The sequence below is a fragment of the Falco biarmicus genome, chromosome 2 (genome assembly GCF_023638135.1).
Source record: "Falco biarmicus isolate bFalBia1 chromosome 2, bFalBia1.pri, whole genome shotgun sequence".
NCBI classification, from domain to species: Eukaryota; Metazoa; Chordata; class Aves; order Falconiformes; family Falconidae; genus Falco; species Falco biarmicus.
In genome coordinates, this window is record NC_079289.1 from 117597640 (window position 1) to 117614290 (window position 16651).

Below are 16651 nucleotides of genomic sequence, written 5' to 3' on the forward strand. Positions count from 1 at the left end.
ACATCCGAGACAACTGCACTAATGTATCTGAGGCTATTTGGGTTGGCAGGAATTGAACTGAAACGCAGTTACAGGCTTTTTTGTTCCCCTCCTCCCTCCCTCCCTCCCCTTCCTTTGAAAGCTAATAAAAATAAATGAGAAATTACTGACTACAACACAACCAACCAAACTACACCTAGAAGTAGCTGTTTTCTAGGTGGCCACTATCGCAAACTGTAACAACTGAAGTATATTTACACACATACTTAAATGACACGGGCCGCTGCGTTAACTCATTTTACCACTGCCATCCTACACTAAATTTTCCAGCGAGTTCGCTAATAACGACGTTGCTTGTGCTGATAGACAAAGATGACATGTATGGCCTGAAGGAATGTTATAGAAATGGAGAACAGGAGCTAGTCACCGTATAAAGCACATGCAGTTTAACCGTGTCTCCCAATCAATTATACTTCATAACCTTGAATTAATATTTTATACCTCCTACCTGTCATTGTTGACATCGTTAATTTTCTTACACAGTTCTAAAAACCAGGAAAAAAAACCAAAAAAGCTTCCCAATCGGACCTTTTCGACTTTAAACATACAAAATCCAAGTACGTGCAAGGTTATCTGTATACTCAACGACCTCAGCGTTGGCATTTGTTTTAAACTCACGCAGGCTATTTTAAGCACCCTTGGCTGTTGGGTGCTTCGTTCACCCTGGCACCTCAGCCTCACCTCAGGCTCACAGCTCGGGATTCAGAGCAATCCAGCTGTGTAACACCGGACACCAGCCAGCTGTGCAGCGGGCCACGGGGGAGAGAGCTTCAAACGCTGCACTGGGCTACCACCTCTGGGTACAGTTCTGCTGCCTGAAATGCTAGCATATCAAAGGAATTAAAACAATATCCAGGGCATAAAAGTTTACATTCGGTATGTTAGTGTATTTTGCATTGAATTTATCAAATGGCTTACATATACGTTCCCATTTTGATACATATTGTGCCTGCCATGTGCGTATGCCATAGTACCAGAGACTTGAGACGTAGACCCAAACTTAGTAACTTTCTTAGGTGAGGAGCTTGTCAAAATTATACAAAATAGAAAATAAGCGCAAGTTTGAAGTTACACCCAAAAAAAAAAAATAAATCACCATTCAAAATTTTGCAGTCAAAATCTGCAAAGAACATTAAGAATTTACAAGACTGTGAATAATAAATCTAAGTAATCCAGCATTTTCAGATGACTGTGTTGTTTGAAGCAAAAAAGCAGTTACACTGCCTTTATCTCTGGACTACAGCATTCAATCAAGGGGACCGAGCGAAGCAATGGAATCCGAGTGTATCACACCAGAGGTTACCATCTCCGTAAGCAGCGTTACCAGAAACAAACATCAGCTCATAAAGTGCAGCAACTTGGGCTCAGCTCCACGTATTAGTACCAACCAATCTTCCCAAGAGGTTTTAGGAGAGCATTTGGTACTTGTAATGTGCAGCTGCTGAAGAAATTCAATTGTACGCTGAAGACAAACAGCTAGAAGCAGAGGTCATCTTAGAAACTGCTGCACCCGGATTTGTTTGTGGCCCCAAGCTGGGCTTTCAGGCCCCACACAGGAGGTTCACAGTGGTTAACCTCCCCTGAGGCCTGAAGCCAATCGCCCCCCAGGGGTAAACAAGCCATTAAAATGATCACGGGTGGGTCTGCTGACTTCGTTACGCACCCCATGCAGCTTTTCCTCGCGAGCTTTATTCCTCCCATCCCTGCCGCCTCCGTCCCTGCCCTGCCAGCTTTAGGCCACTCTCTGTAAGCATGTCACCACAGCAGGAGCCCTTTCTCACCATCAGATTACTCACAGGCCTGTCCCCCCCCCAGATCCTGGGTGATCACTGAGCAGATCCCCATTCCTTCGTGTTCTGATCGATTCCGTTACCGGCAATTGTATCAACCGAACTATACGTGATGCCTGTAAATTACTTGGGTATACCCACGAACTAGGAAGTCTGGTTCTCAGTGCACGTGGTGGACTACTTCGATAAATGATCTTACGACTGCCAGCATTTTGAGGATGGTTATGATATGGAGAAATAGTGTGAAATGGGGACAACGGACATCGATGGTGATTGTATGTGTCTGCTCGAGGAATGTGGGTATGGTGACCGGCCATGGGTGCGGTGTCTGGTCACATAGGCACACAGCTCTGAGGAGACACCTACAGTTTTGAGGAGACGCCTGCCCCTCCTCCTCTAACAAAGGGGAGTCGGGAAGATGCCTGCCCTTCTTTCTCTGACAAAGGGGCTATTTAAAAGAGAATGAGAAAAGGATGAGAGACATTCCAACGTTATCTAGAGGAAGGGAGTGCTAAGTCTCCTTGCTGGAGAAGATCGGGTGGTCACAAGAACATGAATCACCTACAAACCTGCAAGACCACCACATTCCAGGCAAAGGACTGATAAGCTAATTAACATACGAAGCGGGGTTTAGGTAACGAATATGTATAGGCGTTAATTGAATATTCATTTGTTTCATTGTATAAATGTGAGATGGTTCCTCACTTCGGGCATGCACGCTTGTGGAGGAGCGATCCCCCGTGCATCTGCGCGCAATAAACATACCTACTTTATAACTTTCGAGTTATAGAGTCTAATTCCGCACGTCAGTTAGAGCCGGTCAGACCTGCGGAGTGGATTGCCTGGTGTCTAAGGTTCAAATGCTGGTGGAAGCTGTTTCTGCAGTAGGTGTGTTCTTCACGTGTCCCTGACTGATGACCAAAAAATGCTGTTCCTCTCCCTCACACACAGACATGCCCCTCTCTTCAGCAGTCATCTAGCCGTAAAGAACTTACCAGAATACTACGACTTTTTGAAGGCTTATGTAACTAAGAGGTCCCAAATTTACCAGAGCAGGTAGATAATTAGCTAGAAAGAAAAAAAAAAAAAAAAAGGGGGGGGTGTGGCACGCAGTGGGAGACAGAGAGGAGTTTTGTTTTAATTTCCTTGGTGATCCTGGGTATTCTTGGATTTACCTCACTAGATTTAGTCTATTCAAATACAAACACCCACACACCCCCTTGGAACATTAAGACCTGGCAGCTTTACACAGGTACTGTGCAACAATTAGGTACCAAATGTAACACAGCAACTACAAATATCGCAGCAGTATTTTCAGAGTGAGCCCCCAAAAGACAAGATCGATTTCTAACAACAACAAAGACAATGTTTTATTGAACAAATCTATGTACAGTACAAAAAAGTTTTTAAAATGAAACACTACTGTTGATTTATTGCAGTTTGATGGCTCAGTTTTAATTTGTACTCTTATAGAAAATGCAAAGTAAAATAATTTAACATTCAACAAGGAAGCACAAATTTCCTTTCTTGCTGAACCTGTAACAGCTTTTACAAATTAAAGTCCCAAAATGCATACACTGCATTTAATCAGAAAGGTGTTATACAGTACCAAATAAATTAAGAAAATAGTAACACTACCACCCCCTTTGAGTCTTTTGTCCATAGCACTGGTGTTAAACAATAAAAGAAATGAGTACAGCTGAACCTTCAATGTGATAGTAAAATCACAAAGTTTAATGTTATAAATTATCCAAACTATACAATTTATATAGTTTTAATGAATATGGCTAAATAACCAAAGTACCAGTGACCTTTCCCCACAGATATGACCACTTTCAGCATTTTTTTTTTTAATTTTTTTGTGAAAGGTGCCTACCAAGCGGCAACTCTTTGAAAATTAGAACATACATGAGCTTTACAGCGAGCTGTGATCGGGTTAGAGTAGACAGTCTTACAAGGAAAGTCTAAATCCAAGTTATAGGCACCTGGAGGAATGTTACTAGAATAAAATTATCAGCAATGAAATGCACAAACTTTGATCCAACAAAGCCCCTCAGCTCATGTATAACTTCAGGCAGCTTTAAGGTATCTGCATGCTTACATGACACCTGTACTTCAGTATTTATTGAATCAAAGTGATACAGCTTGAGTATTTCCAATTATGTCATTCAATGCTTAATGTCTGGGGAAAAAAAACCAAACTCAACAACTTTCAAGTCTAGATTGGGAACCTTTTTTAGCCTGAGAAGTTGTAGACTTAGTGCAGGGTAATACTCAACATACTAAATAAGTCTTTAAAAAGCATGTAGAATTATCCCCTACACATTACAAGTTACCTTTTTGCTCCTAATTAAAGTTCCTTAATATTGCAACTATCTGACAATACCAACAGGTATCAGAAAGTAGTTTAAAGAAAATGCAATTTCTTTTGAAGTAAAAACCCATTACTTAAACCAGAAATTGTTACCACCCACGTGTAAGTCAATTTAGCATATTTCTGATAGGTGTTAGGTGATGTTAACGTTCCCCTACATAAGAACTTGGCTTTCCAGTTCTCCAAAGCGTATATGCTCAACACATGGTATAAACAAATGGTGGTGTCCAAAAAAACGCATCTTTGAACAAGAATGAGTTTAATGCAGGTACAAAAAATTATGGTCACAGTTTATGCATGTCCACAGATGTACTTATATCTGCACGCTTAAACCAAAGAAAACGCAAGATTCAACCATGTTTTTAAAGCACCTTCAAACACATGGAGCTCCAGGAAAAGGCAAAAAAGCACCAAAGAGTAAAAGTACATTGAAAAGACTTTACACAAACATTTTTGTCATATCTATTGACTGAGCTTTCAAATTTTTAAAACTGTAATACTTTAACTTTTGTTTTCCAAATATATTTAAGCAAATTTAACTAGATTAACAATGTTAAGCAAAGGGGAGCCTGGGAACATTCAAGATGGTAACTGGGTCCTTAAAAATTAATTGGTAACTTGAAAGCAAAAAATGTGAAAGTGCATTTGGCTGGTAAGGTCCCCATCCATTTCACGTTTAAAAACTTCTAATGTATTTATACATGTAAATATATATATAGCGTGTATATATGTATATATAATGAACGATGCATTTAAATCAGTTTTGCAACTGCAAAAAAAATTCTTTGGTGCCTCAAATGTCATATGAACCTCTGAAAGCGGGCTGCTCATCAGTATTAATGTAATGCACACATACCTGTGATCATAATTTTATAACCTTTCACGTTAATCCAACTCAAAGTTAAGGCAAAGATTTTCTAGAATTCCAAAGACTATGGTTTGGAATTTGTGTTCTTTTTACCTCCCAGGAGGGAAAAAGGAAGCAGAATTAATGCAAATATCTGTTTAATTTCACAGAGGATTATTAGCAGAGGCATTACTGAACTATTAAGTTTGAGTTCCAGGACTACTTAACAGCCTATTTTACAATTAAACCCTTAGGTTTGCAAGTGTGAGCCATTGCTACAATGAAGTGATCTTTTAGGTACCTCTTGACTTTTTTACTCATTAATTTTTATATATCTGTTGATTTAAGCAAGCTGATCATCTTATTATGCCATACACACATGGTGATGAAATATTCAGGAAGCAAACTAGCTGAGCGGGAACAGTTGGTCTTCGCTGCCCTACATTTCTGGGACGACTCCATCTGTACACGCCAGTTTTCAGCACTATACCTTCCGTGCCTACAACCGCATTAAATTTTTCAGCTACCCACACAGAACAGGATCCCAAATCAAACATTTTTAGGTGGCAAGACAGTATATGTTAAATTAAGAGGACAAATTAGCACAGTAATTACACAATGTGCATGTTTGCCACACCTCTGTTTGGGGAGGGAAGCCCAAAAACTACAACAGCATCTTTTTGGTTTCCAAACGTCCTGTATTTCAATGTTACAGAGAGAGCTCAACAACTCAAATTTCCTGTCCTCACATTCTGATTGTTTCTATAAACAGTGAATTTTGGATAAAGTGCTTAACATTCAAGTCTAACTCACTCACTAACTTCTGGGAAAGGCTCTCCAAGGGGTGCTACTAGATGGGGTTGTAATGTGTCTTAAGGTTGAGTCGATACATACTTTCTCCCTTCCTGTAGACAGTAAATAAGTAGTTACGGTACTGAGCTGCGACCTACCACCACTATGCAATATCACCTATGTGAAACAGGCTCTTCCGGATCTTTTCGTCCAACTTGACATGTGCTCTGCTTTTGTCTGCCCCTTTTTTTTTTAAAAAAAAAACCAAAACAGGAAGCCATCTCAAGTTCTTTTCAGTCATACCAACAGCTGAAGGACCTCTGTATTAGCATAAAATTAGTTTAACTCTGCCCTGTAGTGCAAGTTTAATGCCTTTCACATTCTGTATTTATTTCAACCTGGTTTTGTTAATATCCACACAATCCGCGCATGTACTGCTTGTATTAGTCTTCCTGCACTTACAACAGATGTTTTACAGGACGCACTTAACATACACCTTTACCATAGTCTTGCAAAGGCCTTCTCTTGTGTGCATCTGATATCCACTGTGTGTAACTTTCACACTTCATATCACATCAACTCACTTTTCCTTGCATGCTCTGTACTTCAGGTTTTTGGCTATTTGAGCATTTCATCCATCTTGGATTTCTTTCTACATTCCACTTTTTGGATGCTGAGCGTAGGTGTATTAAACGAGCTCCATGCTTTTGAGCAGATAATGGAATCACGTACTCAAACTCTGAAAGAAGAATGCGTGGTTCCTCTATGCATTTCTTACCTGTACTATCATAACGTTAACACCTCCTTGAATGATTCCTTCCCAGGTGTGTGGATGGATGCCCTTTAACCACACATTTTCCAACTAAAGCAGCTTTCAGAATTGGTTGTTTTTATTTCCATAAGGCAGTTAACACCTCTGCTTTCTCTGCCTGCTCGACTGTATGCCTTATTTTCCTCAAACCTTCACGCTAGAAAGACTGTGCCGCTAAGCTTCAATCACACATTTGGAATGGATGTGGCTTTTCGGATAACTGGTACTTTGGGGATTTTGTAGCAACCTTTCTGGACTCAAGACCTGCAGAGCTCTTATACCTCTGTGAGTTTTGTCTAGAAAATGTGCTTTGTCTCTATCAAGGTCACGTTTTTCTTCAGTAATTTGAAACTGCTTTATGATTAAGGCCAACTGGGGAACGAACTGATGCTTCTTCATGTAGTGTTTTCTTACACCACTCCTCGTTTGATGCATTTTCCCACAAACGTTGAATCAGGCACCTGTAAAAGAGAAGGCATTGGGATCAAAATAACCAACATCATCATCCTTTCATCTAGAACACTGCTTATGATTTTCAACGTTTAGTTTCAAACGTGCAAGGAAAGAGAGACTGAAGTACCCCCTCCTGTTTTACGAGAAGCCTTTTCCATTAGTTGCCTACCAGTCCTCACCTCTTTCTTATTCTGCTCACGACCTCTTTCTTATTCTGAACAGCATGACCAATTTGAACTTCCAATTTAGCACAGTACTGTGACTGAAGCGTCTAAGTTCTAGCACACTACAATCGCTTAGAAGTCGTTTCTGTCTTTAGCTATTCCGTCTGGTTGCCTGTTTTCAAAGACCGTTTTCTGGTTGGTATTTACCTCCAAACAAACCAACCCAGAAGGACTGTAAGACTTACTTTCATCATCTGAATCGAATCCAAAGAGCGTCTGACACTTCTTTTGTGCAAGGTGAGCCTCAAGTGCTTCTGAATTACAGTAGATGGTCAAGCAGTTGCCACATCTAAATCTTTCTGTTGATTTGCTACAAAATTTATCTTGTTCAGAATAAGCATCTACTTCATCATCCAAAATTTTTCTACGTTTTGGCATGCTAATGTATCGTTCATCAAGATAACTTGGAGGCAATGGTCTAACGTACGGTTTTGTTAAGATGACACCATATGAAGTATTCTCTGTTGTTTGATTTGGTTTAGAAGGTGGCTGCGAGGCAGCAGCATTATTTTGTGGTATATCATGACAATTCTGTAAAACTGGTAACACTGACCCATTTTCTGTCCTTGTTTCATCTGCCACTCTGTCCAAAGGTATTTCTGATGACTTAGATGACGTCTGATCTAGGTCACTGTGCCCATTGACCAGTTGGTCACTAGCAACATTACAGTTTTCAGAATTTGGCTGTAACACAGGTGTCTTTTGGTCTATTAAACTTAAAACTGTAGCACTACCCTCAGATGAGCTTTCATTTCCATTGTGAATTGCATTATTGGCTTTTTTCTCAACACTTTGAATATATGTCTTTGGTTCTGTAGAATCTTTCCTTGACTTCCAAGTTGGAATTGGTAAATCTACGGTTTCTTTTTCATTAACAGATTCATCATCATCTTGGTAACTACAAACTTCTGAAGGATCATCTGAAGAATCCTTTTCACTTGCGTCTTCTGAACATTCTGCTGTTTTACTTAAATAATGCTGAGCCTCGTGTTCATACAGCAAAGGGAGCTCCTCAAACAGCTCACAGCACTCTGCAAAATTGCACTGAGCTTTAAAAACACTATGACTTTTTGTATGTTCCGCAAGCTCAGTTGACAGCTTAAATCTCTGATTACAATTAAAGTGTAAACAAAAGTAAACATTTGGATACACATGTCTCTTCAGGTGGTCTATAAAATGCTGGGAATCAGCAAATTTTCTCTGGCAGAACCGGCATTTTCCTTTATTCCATTTCATTATATGCTGCTGCACCTTCAAATCAGTTGGATGAGATTTTCTTGCATGTTTATTGAGGAATCTTATCTTTTTAAACACTCTAGCACAACCATTAGCAGGGCACTTAAAGCTTCCTTCCTCATCCAGAGCATCAATGTCTTTTTGAGAGCAAAAAGCTCCGTTCACTTTATGCAGAGTAGGTGACTCCTTATTGGAGCTCTCATCATCTTCAGGCAAACTTTCCGTACTTAAAGCATCAGGAACATTATTAAAACAGCTGTCGCTACTATTTTCAGTAGCGTCATCCTGGTCACTCAGATGGTTTTCCACAGCCTCAAATACCTGTTCCGCATTCTCCTCCTCCACTTGGACCACTTGGTCAGCACCCGGAGCTACTGCAGTCTCTGGTTCGTTATCTTTGGAACCATCAGAATTTCCATTTTCAAGAGACGGAGAAGCATCAGGACATTCTGCTTCATTAGGAGCAGGAGCCTGCTGACCAGCCTCAAGAACTGCAGCCAGATGTTGCCTTTCTATCTTTCTGACATGATTCTTTAAGTGCTTAAGCATAAGTCCTTTTTGCCTGAACTTTCTGGTGCAAAGTACACAGGAAAAACTGCCCTTTTTTTGGTGAGCTTGTGCATGTTTCACAATGTGACCAGCAAGAAATTCCTTGTTGCATATCACACAGCGGTGCCTTGGGACATTTTGATCTAACATTTCAGATGCCTCAAGAGCTTCATGGTTCTTTTTGCCATTACCTTTGGACTGGGCTTCAGAGAGGTCTTCAGGGTCAAGCTCCCCGTTGCTGACATCTGTTAAACAGACACGTTCCTCACTCAGAGCCCTATACTCCGTTATCTTCTCTGTGTTTGCAGTAGCGTTTTCCAGTGTGCTTTCACTTAAGCCAACAAAGGCTTTATCCCCCAATAATGCTAAACAATTCTGCTTGATCATCAAGAAATTCCAAAACTCGGGATCAAAAAACAAACCTTTTTTCAAAATTGGAAGCAATTCAAAACGTACGCGGTTTTGAACAGAGCTAGTGCACTCATTGTATTCTTCATCTGCACATTTATATAAATGTTCAACAGTGTAGTAAGATTCCAAGGTGCGCTCAAGAAAAAAGATTGAAAGAGCACAAATTCTGAGGATCTCTAGGTCATTTGGCAGAAAATGAGCAATTGCTTTATAAATAAGACTCTTCATGTTGGGATCTTCACGGAGGTCCAACTGTAGAGCACATCCACATATCTCAACACATATCTGAAGACCATCTTCACCAACCTGCAGAGAGGAAACAACAGTGTACATAATTATTGAGTATGCACATTGATATTTTCCTTATGGGCTTACAGAAGTCTAGAGCTTGAATATAACAATTAAAAAAAAAAATCTAACCCACAGAAAAACAAAAAAGAACTACTATAAACAATGCCCAAACATCAACTCCATGCATTTATATTCATCAACTTGCAAAACAAGTCAGGAATTCAGGAAGCATCCTGCTAGTAAACTTCACCTGAAGGCACATTTTAAAATAATGCTCAAACAAGACTATGAAATGCAGATACAAAAATGCTCAAAAACAACATCTCATTTGCACTGAGAGCTACACAGCTGCTGTCAACAAAGCTTCAGATACTTTCACCGTGTGCAGTTTGTTCTACAGTTAAAGACTACTAATTATTTGCAGATATAAAACAAGACTCCAGCAAATCATATCCGATCTAGCAGTTATGTTCTGCCTGCATCTTCATTATCGAGGCTGCCTCGCACTTTAACTGGACAGCTGCTCTTTATTTTGTCCCTGTTCCAACTCATTCAACTTGCATTGCACAAAAATACAAGTTATAAAATACTGCCCTCAATTTTGAACGATGACCACCAGGAAAACCGTAACAACCCACGGCCTGAACGGCCTGACTTCTCAAAATCGACAAACTATCTTTCCAATGAGCAGAAATCCAATTCCACACTTTAGGCTGGGGGGCCCTGCCATGAAAATGTAATTTGGAGGGATGATCAGAAACATACTGCCCAACAGGCAGCAGATGAAAGACTTTCAGAAAGTTTAGAAAAAATTAATACCTACCCATATTTAAATGCGCATAAACAAACACATATAGTGCTCCCCATGTAGTGGGTTATTAAAAAATACAGTCCTTCAGACATAAATAAAAATAAAAGTTATTCATGTCGCAAGTATTTTAGAATACATACTGACATTAAAATCTTGAACAGCAGCAACCTTGTTGCATTTAGAATTGTACAGCAGCACCCGTGACAAAATAATTTACCATTCATTTAGGGCATAGAATATGAGAGCGCTCTGTTCAGTCAGGTCAATGATAATAACCAACGTTTGTCTGGAAAAAACATGCACTCCTGTGCGCAAAGCATTGCACGTGGCGTCTTTTGCAGAAATTTGTACGGGACACTGGAAGACTAACATCTGAAGCGTGAAACACAATGTACTTTTCTGAAGCAAGATTATGCCTTCTATCTTAGTCTCGCTTTTCCTTTATGTTACGTGAAGCACTTCAGATCTGATGAGAACTGGTGAAAAACTTAACAGGGTGAAAGGTGATACACAACGGCATTACACAAGTCCTATTTCCTTAAGGAGCCAGGCTAAAGGAAAGCAATCGTCTGATCTTTTACGTTTACTCCATGTATTTCCCCATTTATTTAAAGGATTACATTCCTCAAACTTACTGCAGACAGAAAAACTCAGAATTCAGTACAAAAAAAGCCACCAAATCTTCCAAATACACATCAGATCAAGAGCAATCATAATGTTGAAGCACATTCTGGAACATGACAAAATTTTTAAGAAAATATTGTGTCCTTTCCTATGCCCTCTTAACTTTCCACAAAAAGCACTCATTGCATAATATAAACATCACTTTGCTTGACTTTAACTAGTTACAAAAAGAATGGGAGATGGGGTAAAAAGAAACAAAACTTACTTCATCCTTAATGACCTTCATGAAAGGGAAAATTACTCTGACATTTGTAGCAATTCTTAAAAGCTGGTAGCACTGGTCGACAAACACTTGTTTTGATGGGTTAGATTTAAGCTGCAGTTTACTCCAAATGAAGATCAGGTCCCTATAAGTACAGAACAAAATATTTCAATTAGATAAAGTTTAAGAACTCTATCACCAAGCATGATGCATTACTAAGAACAGCTATTTGCATATCCTGGAACTAAAATCATATTTGAGGGCGTACTATCAATCTTGTTAACACCACAGCTGTACACAATGTGCACAATGGAAAGTGCAACTTAATTACTTCATTAAAGCATTCAGGGTATCGCCTATCGCTGAGGCAATTAAATATTCAACAAAATATTAATGTATTCAGCTTAGTATCAGGGAACTGCATAAAATCAGATGCTACAGCATCAAGCCCTTAACGCTACAGGCACTAAGCGTCAGGCTGAACAGCGAGCTCTGTGTGCTCTTGGGATTAAGTTACTTTCACTGCAAGGATGAGAAGTCCTTCAGGAAAAGAAGTGTTAGAATGTGGAAAATGGGAGCGCTGTAGAAAGCTAGCTTCTGCTGCGGTCCACTGACAGGAAATACTGATGTTGTCCAGTTACACATATTACAACACAATTTCTCTTTACTGCCGTCATCACTGGTCTTTCTAGCCAATGGCAGTTACATGAAACTATCAGGCTCTACAGCTATTCATACAGCCCTGTGATCTTCAGTCAAACAATATTTTTGCCTGCAACACAGAAACATAAGAATAGGTTGCTAGACATCTGTGGCAGAGCTCCCACACAGGTCATGTGTTTGGTATATAAAATCTAGCTAACTTGAGATTTACAGACTGTTCTATGCACTTTAAGAGACTCAGAAAGGCAAGCGGACTTAGAAAATTTGCCCAGCACTAAGATTTTTAAGACAAGAGTAGATACAGTTAGGATTAGGCAGAAATCCCACCACAACGTTACAATGCAAACAGGGGACCAATCCACTTCCATTTTCTGAAGGAAGACACTTTTTTATTCTACCAGCCTCCTCCCTCAGAAAACACAAACCCACTTACTAACAAAATATTTGGCTGTTCATCCAGAGTCTCTAGTCTGTGCCAGATACAAGTCAGACAAACCTTTTGAGATTAGGCTTGTCTAGTGAGGTCAGTGCCTGCACGAAGTGACAAAACACAGACTTCCCTTTTAACTTTAGGACAGCTCTACAATTCTGCTTGACATTTTGAGAGCTAGACAAGAAAGCTGGATTGTTTTCTTTCATTCAGAACCCCAAAAAACTGAAGTCAAAAGAACGACTTAGCCTACATGGGGAAAAACTCTAAAAAGGGAGTCCTATAAGCAGCTCTACCCACAAAAAAAAAAAAAGTGTCTTACAGGTTTTCTAAAGATACAAGCTGTTTATCTCTGCCTTGACCAGGCTGGAAACCTACGTTACTGAAGCCTTTGCAAACTTCTTGTACAAGTTTGAAACTAGCATCTTCGTGCACGAAACCATTCATAAAAATTCAGTGTAATCTCAACCTGAAGTACAAAAAAACCTAACCACTTTTGCTGTTAAATGTTACCAGAATTAAAGAATACAGCTTCTGCTTGGCTTTGCCTCATAGCATTTCAGAACAAGCCATTTCAACGCTAACCCCAGAGAATCTGAGAAAACTTGAATTATTCTTCTGAGAGATCAGTGGTTAAAGTGGCTTGCCGTGTGTTCAGACAGGTGTGACGGCTGGCACAAGGAAAGAGCTGAAAAAGGAATGCAGAAAACTGAAAGCAGGAAGAACAGCTCCATGGGTGAAGAGCAAGTTGTTAAATCAGTTCAACCACCACTTGACTAGATCCTGATGTGAAATAGTATTTTAGTCATATTCCTCCATGCAGACACGGAGGTTTCTCCTTCTCATTTTGATAATCATTAAGGATTAAAGCATTCTTGAAGAGCTTATTGGACACTACTTCAACCACTTAAACGCTCTGGATACTAACTTTAAAGCTGAAGTCAGCAGCACTTGGGGTATTCCTGTGCCACTGACCACAATGCAGATGAAAAATCTGAGATAATACAGGCAGGGGTAGTTTTCCATTTGCTTGATTATTCTGGCATAGTAGTATAGTACTTGGTGACATTTACTTCTTGGGTAGTCTAACAGTTCACACTGAGGCCTGTGTCAAAACTCTTGTCGACACGGGCTAGGGCTATTTAAATTATTCCTGTGAGATCACAGAGCTCTGGTACCTCCTCTTTACCAGAGGCAACCAGGTATTCCAGCCTGTTAACGCTCTGCAAAGTACCGAAACCGTTGCGTGCCTCCAGGAGAAACAAGAAAGTGGTGAAGCCACCCTACCTTAGCTAGACCTAAACCTTTGCTATTGTTTGATAAGTAGAAAGTCTGTCTTTCCCTGGGTATAAATACCACACTTTACCAGTGTTATCCAATTCACAAAAATTACCTAAAGGTGAAAGACTGATGGAACATGTGGGAAAAACTCGGACTTCCTGAACGTACTGCACAGAAACCACCTGAAAACAGCCAAAAGAGCATTTAAAAATTGCCTGACAGAGAGGGCAAGCCATTCTGCCACACCTGTTCCACAAAAATCTTGGCCGTCTTCCTGAAGAGACATCACTTTTTGATACTAGAAAGTAATTAATCACATCATTATGGACTGATCTCTTACAAATACCTTGCCACAAATATTTCTAGTAAGATGAAGCACAGCTTGCTTTGTGATTAATTTGTCAGTGGGCTTTCACTTCAGAAGAATAACTCAGATTATCTGAATCCAGAATTTATTCTTAACATCAACGAAAACAGTAAGAGTTTTGTGACAGAGCTGCTTAAAGTTCAGCTTCCTCTGAGATAATGAGAGCTAATGGCTTCAACTTCAAGATTTCATATAGGTCGCTCCACATGAAGCAGTAGCAAGTATCTGCTATTTACAGCTTTCTAATCTACTTTGACATCTTATCGTTGCTAGTAGTCCTTGCTGCTAGGTCCCTGCAAGGTCCTCAATTCCAAACCAGGCAAGATGATTTATACTGTGCTGAAAAAATTAAAAATCTTCTCTAGGGAAAAATACATGTCTTGGATTAATTTAACCTGGCTCCTACTTCAGAAATTTGAATTACAGTATAGTCATGCCTTCACAAGATTTGTTCCAGTTTATATTATCTATTAAGCGTTATGCAGAATTTTCTTGTTGGGTACACAACTGTTAAGGCTCAGCATCTGTAAAGAATGAAACAGCTGTTGTAGTAGCTGCACAGGCATAACTGCTCTGAATGGTTTCAAAGATCCTCAAATTCTACATTCTGAACATAAGATTAAGATACTAAGAGATGCCAAAACTGTTTCCTTGCTGAATAGGTATCAAACAGTACTTTAGCACGTTCTGGAATTTCATTTTTGATATCCACTTTGCCAGAACATAAGGACAGACATCTTGTTTTGAACAGCAATTTTAAAAATGGATGATGCAAAACCTAATTATCAGCTGGGTAAGAACAAAGTTAACATGTTACTACAGCGGAAGATGTAAAAAGTAGGTTTAATTCCAGTATTTAAAATGCATTTCTTAGAAGACTAGATTCCTGAAACACAAAGCACTAACTGTGTCGCTAAGATGTGTAGGTTACATCTGCAAATTTCCTACCAAGTAAGAAGTCGGGAGATGCAGCACTGGGGCAGAAATCAGCAAAGTCTGACTCCATGCCGAAGTTGATGCCTGGCCTCACACAACTATGTACCTTTTCGGTTAACTGCTTCATCTATCCTATGGGGACAGTCACATTCACCTTTTTCTGGACAGACTGAATGAAAAATGCCACTAGGTATTGCCAACACATTGCATTCTAAATGTCTCTCATAATCATAATACCAAAGGTTTTGATTCAAAGCAACCAATTACTCATCCAATAGTTAAGGAAAAAAATTATTAACAAACCAAACGTTATCACTCTGACCTTCATTACTTCCTCAAGAAAAAAAAACAGAAAGGCATTGGGAGACATTACTTTTCAGTTCCCTGAAATCCGGGAACATAGAAATCCTGTAATAGGTTTTAAACTCCATGTTAGTTAATTACACAATAATCATTTTATCTCTACTGATTGAAAAAATAAAAATCCTCGCTGACTCAATCTTTTTGCTTCTACTACATAATCAAACAAATAAATCAAGCATACTTTATCAAGAAACACAGATGTTACTTAGGTACAGAAATTATACAGAAAGGCTAAACAGAAGGATCACCTTTCTTAGCCATCTTTCAGCTCTCAGAACGATGAAAGTTTTTTTAACAACACTTTAGAAAATGTTTCTTAGCCATAAAAACTATCAAGATGATTTAGCCTGTATGACAATATTCTTACTTAAATGTTTTCTAGAGGACCACCATTTATATTTTGGCTCCGTTGATGAAGTAAAAGCTTCCATAACAGCACATTTTCAGAACCACATATTCTCTTTCTAGATACACTGGTGACATACTACAGTTTGGTTACTGTAAGGACTTCTCTAAATAGCAGGACAGCAAAATATCTGCCAGAGCCTACAGACCCCATATTGTTACACATTGCTAATAACAAATGCCATATTTCTACATATTTACAGCCTCAAACATGTAAAGGCTCTCCGTTCTGTTACTCTGAAACAGTTGAGTGTTATGTAGTATGTAGGCTACCGCTCTACATGATAGTGTGTAAAAAGGCAAACAGGCATAACAGATGTACTAGGAATGTTTAAAAATCACATTAGAATGTTTTTATTTGGTATTTTAAACTTGAGCTACATCTCAAACTTAGCTGAGTTTCATTTTGGCAATAAGCATTTATTATCTGCTAAGCTGCTTCACCAGAAATAAAGTATTTACCATATACAATACATGTCCCCATTTTGAAGCTGTGGGACTAGGAACGATTCACACAGCTGTAAGGCTAAGGTAGTCTTCCCTTCTTTTTCAGTGTTGCAGATGATCTCAATTCCACTCTTGCAATCAGTCCTCAACAAGTGCTATACAATTAAAATAAAATCAATTTAGATAAATTTGCTAACATGAAATAAAAACCTATCAGACCTTGTATATTAAAGAAGCTATCGAAA

General features: G+C 39.2%; 1 protein-coding gene across 2 annotated transcripts in view; it reads right to left on the reverse strand.

Moving 5' to 3' along the window:
- Positions 1 to 3653: 3653 nt before the first annotated feature.
- Positions 3654 to 16651, reverse strand: part of ZNF654 (zinc finger protein 654) — a 36048-nt gene continuing 23050 nt past the window's right edge. For both annotated transcript variants that reach the window (XM_056328716.1, XM_056328717.1), the window contains 4 exons: positions 16422 to 16561; positions 11518 to 11659; positions 7516 to 9832; positions 3654 to 7114 (listed from right to left, as the gene is read on the reverse strand). In XM_056328716.1, the coding sequence (XP_056184691.1) occupies positions 7107 to 7114; positions 7516 to 9832; positions 11518 to 11659; positions 16422 to 16561 (2607 nt within the window). In that variant the 3' untranslated portion in view covers positions 3654 to 7106. The remainder of the gene's footprint in view (positions 7115 to 7515; positions 9833 to 11517; positions 11660 to 16421; positions 16562 to 16651) is intronic.